The 14,830-nt window shown below is 41.6% G+C and overlaps 2 protein-coding genes across 2 annotated transcripts in view; one reads left to right on the top strand and one right to left on the bottom strand.

The window, feature by feature from the left end:
• akap6 (A kinase (PRKA) anchor protein 6) overlaps positions 1 to 14,830 on the top strand; it is a 283,712-nt gene that overhangs the window by 16,628 nt on the left and 252,254 nt on the right. The window lies entirely within an intron of this gene.
• On the bottom strand, positions 10,305 to 11,300 carry LOC114547066 (tripartite motif-containing protein 35-like). Its single transcript, XM_028566297.1, has one exon. It carries the CDS (start codon positions 11,298 to 11,300, stop codon positions 10,305 to 10,307), a length of 996 nt encoding a protein of 331 aa, XP_028422098.1.

Genomic DNA, 14,830 nt, shown 5'->3' with positions numbered 1-14,830 from the left:
ACATCGGAGAATATGCAGGACACTTTATTACGGACGCAATACTCCACACACTACGCAAGCTTTGCCTGCACGGAGACCAGCGGTGGTGCTCGATTCCTGTGGCCGGTAAAGTGACCTCATCAGTGGGGAGCGTTGAACGAGTGTGCCGGTGGAAAGCTAACGCTAGCCAGCCATCTGTTCACCAATCCTGCTTGCAAGTGTCCGCTCATTAAACAAACTGGACTAGCTACATCCAACTTCAACAAAACTCCAAACGTGAGTTCAGAGACTGCTGTGCTGTGTTTTTGTTGTTGTGGAAATATTGCTGTGGACAATCCAGCCTGCTGTCACCGGGTAAGACTACTAGTGGAGGTGGGCTGTGTTACCCCGGACTGCCTGTTGCAGAAATGGGGTGATTTGTATCCAACTAACTGCTAACTGCTGGTGGAGTTTGTGACTGTAAAATGCCGACAATTCTAGCTACATCCCACGCAAATCTACGGCTGTGTTTATACTCGATGTTTATACCACAGCCCACCAAGAGCTAATGCTAGTAGCTATGAGTTAGCCTTCTTTTATTAAATGGCTTGGTTGAATTCTAATGTAGAATGTGGTCTGTTATTTCTTGATAACAGACTGCTGCTAAGGATAACACACCGTTGCCAAGGATAACACACCGTTGCCATGCATAGCAGAGCGTTGCCATGCATAGCAGAGCGTTGCCATGGACACAGTTCTGTTCACTCTGGAGCTATCAATCAATCCGCTGAAAGAAGTCCGGATAATGTATCAGCTGTGGCCAAAAAAAAAGCATGTTTTAAATGTGTAACACCACTTGAGCCACGGTGAAATGTTTTTTCGTGTATATGGTTGAAATGACAAAAAAACATACTTGTTGAGTTGATTGTCTCACTGTCTGTCTGTAAAGGGTAGGCGTGGCTTGGGAGTGGCCTCATACAGGAGCAAAGCAAGTGCATTCTGGGATTTGGTGTCTTTCATCCATATGAGCCAAAAACACATTTTCTGGCTTATCTCGGCCTAGAAGGCACCAATTTCAATTTTCTTTTCACATTTCTACTACATTAGTGACCCAATTTAAAGATATATTCAGCTTTCCTGCGGTGAAATTTCCCTTTAAGCAAATAGTAGACCGATTATTCAACAATGAAAATAATCATTAGTTGCAGACCTAAGTAGTATTTGTAGTAGGGATGTCCCTATTACCGTATTGGATAAGAGCCGATTTTGGCATTTTTTAGCTGATCGGGGATCAGCATTTACCCTGTTTACCTTACTCCGATCATGTACATCAGCTTGTAGTGATCGCTGCCTTTAATCACACATACCCTGCGCCACAGACGCACCGCCAGACTGACTGGATGCTGGCACTTTCAAACCAAGATGGGCGCGGCCACTCACCAGTGTCTGTCCGGAGAGTGTCTCGTAGCTTGCCAGCCCTTGGCAACAAGTAAAAAAAAGTCCTGTTTTTTACAGAAGAGGAAGTCTCCACACTTCTGTGATTCCATAATCGGTAAACACAAGAAGAAAATCAAAAATTGACTATTAAGCATGTGTGTCACTAAGTTTTGTTTTATCAAAGATTGACTATCCTATAGAAAAATGTTTTGGTGTTGAGAAAAAAGACTAATTTGCTGCTCTAAGTTACATGTATTAAGCTTAAGACATACTGTATTTTAGTGACTTTGTTAACTTAGTTATTTTTGTTAACAAAAACGGTGCGCAGCTCTATTATCTGAGCAAATCCAAGTATCAGATCTGGACTCCGTATCGGTAGATATTCTATATTTTGAAGGATCGGCTCGGGAGTCAGAAAAGCTGATCGGGACACCCCTAATTAGTAGTAACTTTAGGTTGCTAATACAGCTCCGCAGTCAAGCAGAATTAAAGACAGTCCACATGTAAAACAACTGTTGCATTACAAACTCAGCCAGTGTCCCTGCATCATTGATTGAGGTTTGGAGCAAACCAATCAAATGGAGCTCTACCACACACTTCCCACTTGCACACACCAACGCACAAGGATAAACTTCAGGCCACTTACATAGGCTACGGCGCAAGATCTGCGTGGAGCCTCCGCAGGACCATAAATCAAGCTTAAGTCTCCTGGTTGGGCTATATTTGTGCCAAACTATCGGTATTAAATGGCTTCGTTTTCCAGCGGTTCATACCAGGCTGGAAATCAAACTTACCGCTGGTTATGTGCTCTCCACACACTAATGGTTTGGTCTGGTCCCAGTGGGAATCCAGGCTGGAAAGTGAAGCGTGGTAATGTAATGTAATGTGCAAGCAAACCACTGCAGAGAGATTGATATATAATGTTGGTAATTATTTAAAGGTGTGTAGCCTCCTGTTAACTGTTATGCACATACGTAGTGTTGTAATAAATTACTATTGATTAATCAATACACGTAAAAGCTGTGTAGAAATGTATTAAATTAGAAAGTAATCAAAACCTAAATAAAGTTTCATTTTACACTTCCTGCCAACTGGTTTAACAGGTGACACACATGACAGAAAAACTCCACTCACTGCTGCTTAAAGGGTAACTACGTTTTTTTTTTTTTTATTTTGTTTTCCTATGTTGTTGTGTCTAAATGATGGGAACAACAATCTTTGACATTGGTCCAGTATTAAGCAAGATCGCTGCAGCAGCGAAACAAGCTACAATGTAAGTTAATAGGGAAATTGTCCAGCTTGTATTTACCTTCACAAAAGTGCTTGTTTTTCTGCTGACAGACTCAGATTAATATTCTAAGTGTCTGACAGACTTGTCAGACACTTAGAATATTAATCTGAGTCTGTCATTTGCAAAACAAGCACTTTTGTGAAGGTAAATACAAGCTGGACAATAGCTCTATTAACTTACATTGTAGCTTGTTTTGCCGCTGCCTACTGCAGCGATCTTGCTTAATACTGGACCAATGTCAAAGATTGTCATTGTCATTTAGACACAAAAACATAGGGAAATACGGTCCAGGTTGAAAAAACCCAAAGTTACCTTTTAACATATTGCTGATAGCACATACAAAATAGGATTTTATAACATAATATAATTTTTAATCCCTCATGCCCAGTATAAATTATTACCAAGCAATTGATTAGCTTAAAATGTGTTGAATCCACCTAACTTTAACATCTTTTAACAGCCTTTTGATCACAAAAGAAAAACATACCTCAGGGTTTTTTTTACATCAGACTTTAGTGCTCTGATTTCATTCCATATAAACAGTTAATTCATAGCATATTAGTCAGTTTGTTTCTTCAGTTACATTTTTATCCTTTGCATCCGCCTCGGACTTGGGGTTACAGGCAGGTTTCCTGCTGCTGTTTACAGCCACAACACGTGACTGAGTTTGATTTATTTATATTTTACCTCAGCTGCTCTCGTTCTCCATCGAGAGAGAGAGAGAGAGAGAGAGAGAGAGAGAGAGAGAGAGAGAGAGAGAGAGAGAGAGAGAGAGAGAGAGAGAGAGAGAGAGAGAGAGAGAGAGAGAGAGAGAGAGAGAGAATGCTCCAACACATCTACCTCCCCTGTGATACATTATTCATACTGGGGCTGGGCTGGAGGACCCCAGAGAGAGAGAGAGAGACGTCTGTGTGTCTCATGGCTGTATTTCCTTTCTTTACATTAACCATTTCCACCGTTTATTTGAAGTCCCAGAGACACACTCTCCCTCTGACTTTAACAGAAACACACAAAGTCTGGTTTGCCGTAAATGATTTATAACATTAAGTCGAGTGCTCCGTTCACCCTGAATCCTGTCTGTGGGTGTGGCTCAGTGGAGAGATAGTGAAGATGTGAAACAGTCTGGATGGAGGCAATGCACATTTCTGCACAAAACTCTACAGCTTTTATGTTAAAAACAGATGTACATATTTTTCATATTTTATTCATGTTTCTATTGTTGTTGCTGCACATTCTCTTTATTTTCTCTTACTATGTTTATTGTTTTGCACCAAAATAGGGCTGCGACTGACTATTATACAGTGGGGAGAACAAGTATTTGATACACTGCCGATTTTGCAGGTTGTCCCACTTACAAAGCATGTAGAAGTCTGTAATTTTTATCATAGGTACACTTCAATTGTCCCTCCACGCCCTACTTTTTCCTTGCAGGTGTTGCACATTGCAAACTTGTTATTTTCTACACACTGAAGAATTTCTTAACAGCTGACATGTTGCAGGCCAATTCCCGAGGTTCCCTACATGTGTGAGAATAGCGCCGGCACGCGCTTCACACCGCGAGCGGGTACACGCGACACACGGCAGAAAAGTTGCGAGAAAGGAAAAAGAGGCCGTGCTGTCGCGTCTGTGTGTACGTGCGTCCTTGAGAACTGAAACTCGTATAACTTCTGTTGTCAGTTAGTTGTAGCGTTGGCCGGCATGAAATCAGCATACGTCAGACTGACCTGCCGGTCGCCGGTCATAGCTGAGCGCGTGAAAACCGGCCAATTCCGGTCACTGGCCGGTCTATCGGTGCATCTCTACTTGGGTGTGAACATCACCAACTGCAGAAAGGCAGGACTCTTCATGGAAAAAGAAAATCACACATTTGGGCTTCAATTTAGGAACATTTGTAGAATTTGCAGCATCTCGTTTAAAGTGGTAGAAATCCCCTTTTCTCTGCTTCAGCCTCACTCTGTGATTTCAGCTGATGAAACAGCTGCTGTGTTACATAAAAATCTCCCCCAGTGTGCCTTCAATCTGGGCTTTAATCTCACGAAAAACCGATGAATTAGATCCCGTGTGAAGTGTCTCCCGTCTCGACTCCAGACTGCTGATTCACAAACCGCCGGCAAGCTTTGAATTGAGATCAGAGAAGATTAGACGTCAGAGAGGATGTTAAACAAGATGATTTCTGTAACGTGTGCATGCTCTGAAACCGAGACATGTTTAAAACACGCTCAGCCTGAGCTCACACAGGTTAATAAGCACCGTGTGTTTGTAATAATGTGAATGCTACACATTAAAGCAGTGTGTGTATTGTAATCTGTCATTTATAATTTTGGTATTAAGTATGTTTTAGTGAGTTTTCTGAATCAAAGTATTTTTTTGGCCTTTATTTTTGACAGGACAGCAGAAGACATGAACGGGGAGAGAGAGAGAGAGAGGGAATGACATGCAGCAAAGGGCCGCAGGTCAGAGTCGAACCCGGGCCCACTGCGTCGAGGACTAAGCCTCTGTATATGGGCGCCCGCTCTACCAACTGAGCTATCTGGGCACCCCTGAATCAAAGTAGTTTGAAAGTGGCTGAATTTACATCCGGAATTATTTGATGTCCTTGAATAATGTGTAGATTAATTCTGTAAGGTCTGATCAGGTTTATTTGTTTCCAAATCAGTTAACTTTGAGGGCAGTGAACTAGTCTCTATCTGACACGCATCGGAGTGTGTATGTGCTGTGTATGCAGAATGTGTGTGTCACGTGTCCAGCCTGCGTCCCTGTTGGCATCTCTGCAGGAAAATGACCTATTTGCGTTCTAATTAAGTCGTGAACACACAGCTCTCTTGTATCTGTATAGAGGGGAGGGCATTGCGTGAGAGTGAAGAAAGTCCTTTATAATTATCCACCAAGCAGCATTAGTGTTGTATCAACAGACCACAGACCGCTCCAGAGGTGGACTGAAAGCGTACCGAGACCTCATCATCCAGCAGGTCTTGGTACGCTTGTTTGGTCCGCTTCTGGTGCGCCTTTGGTGCGCACCCGAGTACCATTGCTGCGTTCTCACCCGCCCAAACGAACCGCACCAGCGGGGCAAACAAACTCTAGTGCTATTCAGCCGAACTAAACGAGGCAGGTGTGAAAGCGCCCTATGTCTCTCTGTCTCTCTCTCTCCCTCTCTCTCTCTCCCTCTCCGTCTCTCTTCCTCTCTCTCTTTGCCTCTGTCTGTCTCTGTCTCTGTCTCTGTCTCTCTCTCTCTGTCTGTCTGTCACTCCCTACAGTTATTTTTCCAATAATTTGTTAATAAAAACTTTCCCTTCCTTCCTTCTACTCTTTAATTGTAGTTTTTTCTCCCTCCTTTCCTTTCCTTTCCTCGCCTTGTTTTTGTTTTCTTTCCTAATTTGTTCCTTCTCTAAATCTCTCTCTGTCTCTCTCTCTCTCTGTGTCTCTCTCTCTCTGTCTCTCTCTCTCTCTCTCTCTCTATCTCTCTCTCTCTCTCTGTGGTGATGAAGTCATGGTGGTGCTGATGATGATGTCATGTCTGTTTCTGCCCAATGACCTCATCCTGACTCGCCTCACAGACGTCACAGGAAGTGCTTTTCTCAGTACAATGTTTCAGGGACAGAAGGACAAGTTAGTCGTTTATTCCTTAAAAAAATAGTAGTCTTTAAAGGATGGTAAGTTAATACATGAAAAAAAAAAAATCTGAAAATAAAATAAATACCAAAAGTAAGCCGTTTGAAAAACAAGATGCGCCAAAGTATTTGGGATGGGACTAGGATGGAGCTACTACTTAGAGCTTTCACTGTCCGTATCGGTTTCTGGAGTTTTTTAAGGCGTCATAACGTGCCGTTGGTGTGGAAGGTCACCTGATAGCAGCTGGTCGTACGTGGGAGCTGGATGTGGACCGCCTCCTCGGTCTGTATCGCGTGTTCATACTTCACTCCTAAAGTATCGGCTCATCTCGGCCCCTGTCCTCTGTTGAACCGGTCTGAACTGGGTCGCTGTCATTAATCCTGAATTTATTACTGACTGCTTTTTGTTCCGCTGCTCTACTGACATCATTTCTCTGCTTCACTGCTGCTGATGCTGATCAATACAGAGCCTGAGTCACCCCGCACTGCAACACACTGTCTGTGTGTGTGTGTGTGTGTGTGTGTGTGTGTGTGTGTGTGTGTGTGTGTGTGTGTGTTTGTTTGTCTGTTGGTGTGTGTGTGTGTGTGTGTGTGTGTGTGTGTGTGTGTGTGTGCGTGCGTGTGCGTGTGTTTCTGTGTGTTTGTTTGTGTGTGTGTGTCTGTGTGTCTGTGTGTGTGTGTGTCTGTGTGTGTTTGTCCGTCTGTGTGTGTGTGTGTGTCTGTGTGTGTGTTTGTGTGTCCGTGTGTGTTTGTGTACCCGTTTTACTATATTTGTGGGGTCCAAAAATCGGGGACTACAGTATACTTGTGGGGTCTGCACAGCCTCGTGGGGACCAAAATGCTGGTCCCCACGAGTTTAAAGGGCTGTTTGAGGGTTAAGACTTGGTTTTAGGATTAGGGTTAGAATTAGGTTATGGTTAGGGTGAGGGTAAGGGTTAAGGTTAGGCATTTAGTTGTGATGGTTAAGGTTAGGGTAAGGGGCTAGGGAATGCATTATGTCAATGACAAGTCCCCACAAAGATAGTAATACAGGCAGGTGTGTGTGTGTGTGTGTGTGTGTGTGTGTGTGTGTCTGTCTGTCTGTCTGTCTGTCTGTCTGTCTGTCTGTCTGTCTGTAGTTGAACCTTTTTGAATCAGCAACAACTATTATTTTTTATTATTTGAAGGCTTTTCTCCGGGGAACAATAAGATAAAACTGCAAACTGAATCATTATTATTTTTAATACTTTGAATCTTTGCACATCCACTAAGATGCACCTAAACGCCACCTTGGCAATTAACCTGATTCTGCTTTTGACTATATTCAAGGTTTAATTTGGTTCATATTTTGACACCATGGCCTTACATTTATATAGCCATAAATGACTCATTCATTCATGTTCTGTATAATAGTAGTATTATAGGCATTTAAATGTTCTTATTTTTTTTATTTAGTCGCCGTTTATGTTCTATATTTGCACCAAATATTAATGAATTAGTTTATTTTAGTAAAACAAAATGTATAAATTAACACTCCAGCAGCAGAAACATTCTGGATTTGAATCTGCAGCTTGTCTTTTTTTTGTTGCACAATTGATGTTTATCTTAACTTTTTAATTGTTTTCAAATTATTAATCAATATTTATTATCTCAATATTATTTGTCCCTTGAAGCTACTCTCTGTTATGTTTCTATGTTGGTATTTAAACTTCTTGCTGAAAGCTGCAGACAGGCTGAACTGGGAGCTGGTTGCATATTTTATTAAGAGAAAAGAGGATATGAATAAAACATTTTATTTGTCTTTTTTTCATTGCGTTGGGTCGTGCTTAAAAGGATTTAAAGCTACTGCTGAGATGAAGGGACACACACACACACACACACACACACACACACACACACACACACACACACACACACACACACACACACACACACACACACACACACACACACACACGTAGTGTGTGCAGTGCCATTCTGTGTCAGCCATGTCAGAGAGAGAGAGAGAGAGAAAGAAAAGTGAAGTGTGAGAAAACAAAGTATTGACTGAGAGACAGAAAAAGAAGGGAGAGCTTTTGTCTCCTACATGCAGACAGAAGGAACGGTTTAAACACGTTATGCCTCCACATATGGAACATTCTGGATTATTTCATCTGCTTTTAAAATATAGGATGATTATGTCTTCAAACGCCTGGGCAGATGCAGAGGTACGGTTATTTTTCTCTATTTCCTGTCCTACCCCCGCAGCTTAAAAAAACTCTTTGACAAGTCTCTAACAGCAGCACTTCTGATCTTTTTATTTAAAGATAATTCCTAAAAGCACAGAAAGATGTACACTACCACGCTGGTAAAACGTGAACACCGTTGTTTTTTTTTTTAATGGTAACTTGTAAATCATTAACTTTGTCAATAATAATGAAGGATGAGAGAGTGTACTGAGTTAGAGAGGCCGGACAGGAGGTGGAGTCCGGACTTGAGCTTGAAATGAAGTGATTTTTAGCTCTGCAGCGTGAGAACATTTTGAAAAGTGAAGACTTCCTAATGAATGTCTCCAGGTAGGAGCTCTGTGAGGTTGTACTTGCTCACAATGATAATGCTTAAATGTTGATGTTTAGCAGGTATACAGTGGTGCTCATAAGTTTACACACCCAAGTTGACTAAAAAGAGGAATACAAAATAAACTTTTGGAAATTGATCTTAATTCCTTAATTGAAACAATTAGGAAAAATCCAACCTTTTAAGGACACCAATTTTCTTTGTGAATAAATAATGTAACATAATGTATGCAATTCCCATAGAGGCAGGCAGGTTTTTATTTTTAAAGGCCAGTTATTTCATGGATCCTGTATACTATGCATCCTGATAAAGTTCCCTTGGCCTTTGGAATTAAAATAGCTCCACATCATCACATACCCTTCACCATACCTAGAGATTGGCATGAGGTACTCTCCCAATGCAAATCAAAACAGCTATTAGGCTAACTGAAAGAAAACCATGCCAATCTCTAGGTATGGTGAAGGGTATGTGATGATCTGGGGGGCTATTTTAATTCCAAAGGCCAAGGGAACTTTATCAGGATGCATAGTATCCTAGATCCATGAAATAACTGGCCTTTAAAAATAAAAATCTGCCTCTATGGGAATTTAACATAGGGGTGTGTATACTTATGCCTCCTGTATTTTATGAAGAACATTTATTTATTTACGATACATTATTCATTCACAAAGAAAATTGGTGTCCTTAAAGGTTGGATTTTTCCAATTTTTTAAATTAAGGCATTAAGATCAATTTCCAAAAGATGATTATTTTATTCCTCTTTTTAGTCAACTTTAGCGTGGGTTCATAAACTTATGAGCACCACTGTATATGAGTTCAGTACCTTACACTCATGTGCTTGTCATGCAATCTTTGCCCCATATTGATAAAACTATGGTCTAATCACTTTATGCTTTATTGTTCTTGGCATTAGATCATCAGGTGCATTTTATTTTCCCCCCCACCTCTTATCACAAAAACAACAATCATAAGCGTTTCTAAAACACAGCTGTGTATAAGAAGTGCACAACAATACAGAAGGCTTTAATTCCCTCCTCACCAAAAATATCTGAAGTCTTAATCTAAAAACTGATGGCAAAAATGATTAACAGAGCAGAATGAATATTAAAATCCTTTTGTAATGAGAAACGCTAGTCACCTAATCTCCTTGTTAACTAAATAAGAGACTTGTAAAATGTAAATATGTAAATATTTTAATATATGTATCCAAATAATCTTTGCAGCTCTACAAGGAGTCACTGTATTGTTTAAAGAAACACAAAGTCGTGTCATTTGTTTAAAGAAACCCTAACATCTGATCTCATCAACTACACTCAGTTGTCCGTTTATTACTCAGTAAAACAAATTCAGTTGTACGGTTATGAAGGGGTGTCATTTCAACTTTATGATCGTTTTAAAGGCTGCTGTTGAATTGTACTGCGAGGCTTTCAAACATATTTATCAATTTTATCTACTGTAACCAATTCACCTCATCAACCGTAAAGGTTCATGTCTTCTTCCTCGGCCGTGTCGAGGAACATCGCTCCAGAGTGCGTCGCGGTCGGCAGATGTCTCCACGCAGTACGATACTGAAGAGGTTCAGGTTCAGTTTTTGGGTGCACAACCCTTGAATTTGGGATCATCTTCGCAATACTGTCCAAGACGGCAAAAGGCAGGTTGTTGAGGTGTTTGGCCGAGTCTATCAGACCTCCTGGGATCGGCTGTGGATCGTTCAACTGGAAACCATTGACTTTTTCAAACGCAGACCTGTAGTTGTGCAGGAATGAGAGATCTTCAGCGCTCAGCGCCAACTCAGTGGCTCTGACTGTGTCTGAAAGAGCTGCTAACTCTTTGCTCAGAGCATCACTCTTCCTCTTTATCATCTGACTCTTCTGCTTCTTTTCCTCCCTCACTGCTGCAAGTCTTGCCTGCTCCTCCTTTTGGAGAGTCTTCTGAAGCATCGAGAACTCGTCCTTAATCTGCCTCTCTGTGTCTTGAGCCTGAACGTCAATGTCGTTAGCCGTTTGATCAAAGTTTGCTTTAATGTCGTTGAGGAGCTCCAGGTTCTCCTGTAAGGGCTTCAGGAGTTCCCGAATTCCCTCTTTTAAATCCATCGCAGCTTCCTCGATGGGACTGATCCTGTGGTTGGTGTGTGAATTTGAATGCAGACAGACGACACAAACTGGCTTCTGATGGTCCAGACAGAAGAGTTTTAGCTTCTCCGAGTGCAATTTGCAGAGAGCTGTGGACCAACTCTGATCTCTCTCCTCTGTAAAAGCTTCACTCAGGTTCTTAAGGTTCAAGTTTCGCGGTGGATCAAATGATGGAGATTTCTTCCAGCAGACTGGGCACTCACGAGTTGGTTTTTCTGTCCACCACTGCTCCCAACAAGCCTTACAGAAACTGTGGCTGCACAACAGGAGGACAGGTTCTTTAAAGATGTCTTTGCAGATAGGACAGCAGAGATTCTCCTCGAGCCGAGAAGCCATATTTTCTTTATATAGGAAACTGCAAACAGCAGATTTCTCAAATTGTTCAAACCAGGCAATCACACTTCCACTCCAGAACGTTTTCAGAACATCTTAAATGCATCGAGCAGTTACTCTGTCCTAGTACCTCCACACTTTGTGGCTCTTGTATGTCTGGGCATCCTTTTTAAAAGGCAGAAAGATTGGGTTTCCTTGTTTGTCTCACGCAATTCTGGTAAAATATCATTACCGAACTATAAATGCTGAACCATGAACCGTTTTAGTGCTGAGGTGTGTTAATTGCAAGAGATAAGAACAGTTGACTGTATCCCAGAATTTACCATCATTATGTGTTTCCGTCTGTGTTTGTTGCTCTGCTGGTCGGTTATGACATCTTATCTGTTTTTAATGACACCGTAACGAGCTGAAAGGCTCACTACATGCAGATAATGTTTCTGATGAGTCGTATGAACTGAGAATTGTTCAGTGTCATATTCCAGCAATAAAATCCACCTTTGCACAAGATTGTTTAAAATTCAGCATCATCTGCATTTCAGTAGAGCTGCAAATACTACTGATTAGTTGTCAACTATTCAATTAATCACCAACTATTTTGATAATCGATTAATCGGTTTGAGTAATTTTTTCAAGGGAAACTTGTGTGATTCCAGCTTGTTAAATGTGAATATGTTCTAGTTCAGTGGTTCCCAACCTTTTTTCCTTGGCGCCCCCCCTACTCATGTCTAAGAAAAGCTGAGGTAACTCTCGAGATAGAGCCTTACTTTCTTTTTTGATACAGAGGAGTTATCAGCACTGTTACGTTTCTCCTCCATGTTTCATTCATAAAATTGTGATGCCGTGGCGGCAGGAAAAATGAGGATACAACAAAATATATAGTTTTCATACTGACTTTTGTATACATTAGATATTCTAGTGTATTATCATCATTTGTTTAACATGTGCAAAACAATTTTTTTTACCTCAACCTCAAACCAGATAAAGACTCGCGCCCCCCCTGTGATCTTTGCCGCCCCCCCTGGGGGTGCCCGGACCCCAGGTTGGGAACCACTGTTCTAGTTTCTTCTCTCTGACAGTAAACTGAATATCTTTGAGTTGTGCAAAAAAACAAGACATTTGAGAATGTCATCTTGGGCTTTGGGGAACACTGATCCACATTTTTCACCATTTTCTAACATTTTATAGACCAAACAATTATTCCATTCATCGAGAAAATAACTGACAGACTAAACAACAAAAAATGTTTTAGCTGCAGCCTTACATATCAGTTTCCATCAGCTTATTATACGGAGTTTAAAGACTACTCCCAGGATTCAGCTAACACTCTTAAAAGATTGTAACCTGGGGCCTCATTTATAAAACTGTGCGTAGAATATATTCTGAAAGATTTTGTGCGGCAAAAAATGTTTTCGTACACAAAAACAAAATTAAACATTCCCACGCAGACACCTACAATGATAACGCCCACACACACACACACACACACACACACACACACACACACACACACACACACACACACACACACACACACACAGCAGGCCCAATTAGGAGGAGGACACAGTTAAGTTTCATAGCACCTACAATTATTACACTCATATGTAATAGTTATGTGTAGGGGGATGTACCGTGTGCAGTCATTGGAAATAAGTTATTTTTTATGTTCTTCACAGAAAATGAGTTTGAGTTAGAATAAATAATAAATAGCATAATTTTTCTTTATTATTAAAATTTAGAGTGTGCTCACATCAACAGATTCTCACTCCCATCTCGTAAAATACGGACGTTTGGTCAGGTGTCTGCTGCGTGCTCCACCGTCCGTCCGATACCCACCGGGTCCGGATTTGTTGCGGCACGGCTGCGGCCATGACCGACAGCTGTAGTCACGAGGACCCACCACTTCTCGCGAATTCAGGTAGAATAGAACCACAAAACCAACAACAGTTAGTTTCCATCCAGAGGAGTAGAGGGGAAACAGCTCTGTGCCGTGTTTTCAAGGTGTAGTGCAGGGAGATATGATCTGCCGTGAGCGCGGTGTATTTTGTTTTGAAAATTAACCGGCTGTTTATTTAGTTTCTGTGCTCGACTTCCTGTCCCGCGCTATCTGCCGTTTGCTGAATTGCTGCGGAGCTCTCCGTCGTCCGGCAAAAATAGAAGCTCTGCGTATCTGCTGCGGAGGGCTGCGGACCGCCGGAGCTGTGCCGGAGTCGGAACGCAGCTGTTATGCAACCAGTGGAAATACACACCTTGACTTTAATGGAAACCTAATGACTCCGCCACCGTTTCGGAGCCGTTCCGCAGCCGTTCCGAATCTTGTGGAAATCCGGGGTAAAAGTCGTACGGCGACGGGCTCTGGGTCGGCTTGGAAAGAACGGGAGTTCGGAGTTCACTAAAACGCAGTCTACAAAACCTTGGGAGCACTATGCACGATCACACGCATGGTCAAAAGGTTGCGGAAAACTGGGCACATTTTTACGCATGGAAATTCTTTATAAATCCCGGTTTTTGCGAGGAATGTTGCGACGGCAAATTTCCCCCTGCTTCACGCAACTTTTTCTTGCATAACAGGTTTTATAAATGAACCACATATATTGTCTTATTTCATTCCGTGCATTCTTACTTAAAATGTATTACCTTAATTACCCAAAGTACAACCGAACAGCTGTTAGTTTTGGTCGGAGATTTGGTTATGTTATGCTAGTAGCAGCTAAAGTAGCCTGCAAGCATGTAGCCAAGTTTTGGTGCTAGCCCACTTTCATAACGTTCATTTACTTCTCATTCTTTTATTTATTTTTAGATTATTTTTTGGGCCATTTTTCAGGCATTTATTTATATAGGACAGCTGAAGATATGAAAGGGGAGAGAGAGGAATGACATGCATAAAAAGGCAGCAGGGCGGAGTCGAACCTGTGGCTACTGCGTTGGGGAATAAACCTCTACATATGGTCGCCTGGCTAACACTGGCGTATTTACAGAAATGTTGATTAATGTGCATTGTCCTAATATAAATAAATAAATCTTCTTCTATCCAGGCACCCACTTCTCATTCATTTGTAATGAATGCAATACTTCCGTAAAGGTGTTTAGACTGAACACAACGTGAGTTTGAAATGTGATTGTTTTTTAAAAGTCAATGCGAAGATGTGAAGTGGGTGTAAATTTGCACACATTGGCACAAACTGAGGCGAAGACCCATCCAAACAAGTTGATATGTTTCAACTCCAGCGTTAAACGTTTGCGCTTCTCCTAAAGCAATATGACTCCACTTCATTAAGGACCAAAGACGGGAAAAAAGGAGAATTGCTTGAAGGAAATCAGTCAGAGGTTCAGGCTGAGCTGTATGTTACTAACTCAACTTCTGGTCAGGGAGTGTTGTGTCATTGGCCTGACATCACTGTGGAAGTGCAATGGTTTTTTGCACCTTAATGTTAGCAACAACCGTGTGCAAAGCCAATTTCCCAGTCAATCAGAGGGCAAAATGAACAGATAGATGAATGGGTGAAGGACAGGCAAGTGTCAATGTTATCTGTCAG

Source organism: Perca flavescens, chromosome 20, assembly GCF_004354835.1.
Source record: "Perca flavescens isolate YP-PL-M2 chromosome 20, PFLA_1.0, whole genome shotgun sequence".
In the NCBI taxonomy this organism is placed as follows: Eukaryota; Metazoa; Chordata; class Actinopteri; order Perciformes; family Percidae; genus Perca; species Perca flavescens.
The sequence above is the reverse complement of the archived record's forward strand: the minus strand, read 5'-3'. Positions and strand labels throughout refer to the sequence as shown.

Coding starts and splice junctions, on each gene's coding strand:
- LOC114547066 (XM_028566297.1), bottom strand. CDS start 11,300: ATGGCTTCTCGGCTCGAGGAGAATCTCTGCTGTCCTATCTGCAAAGAC.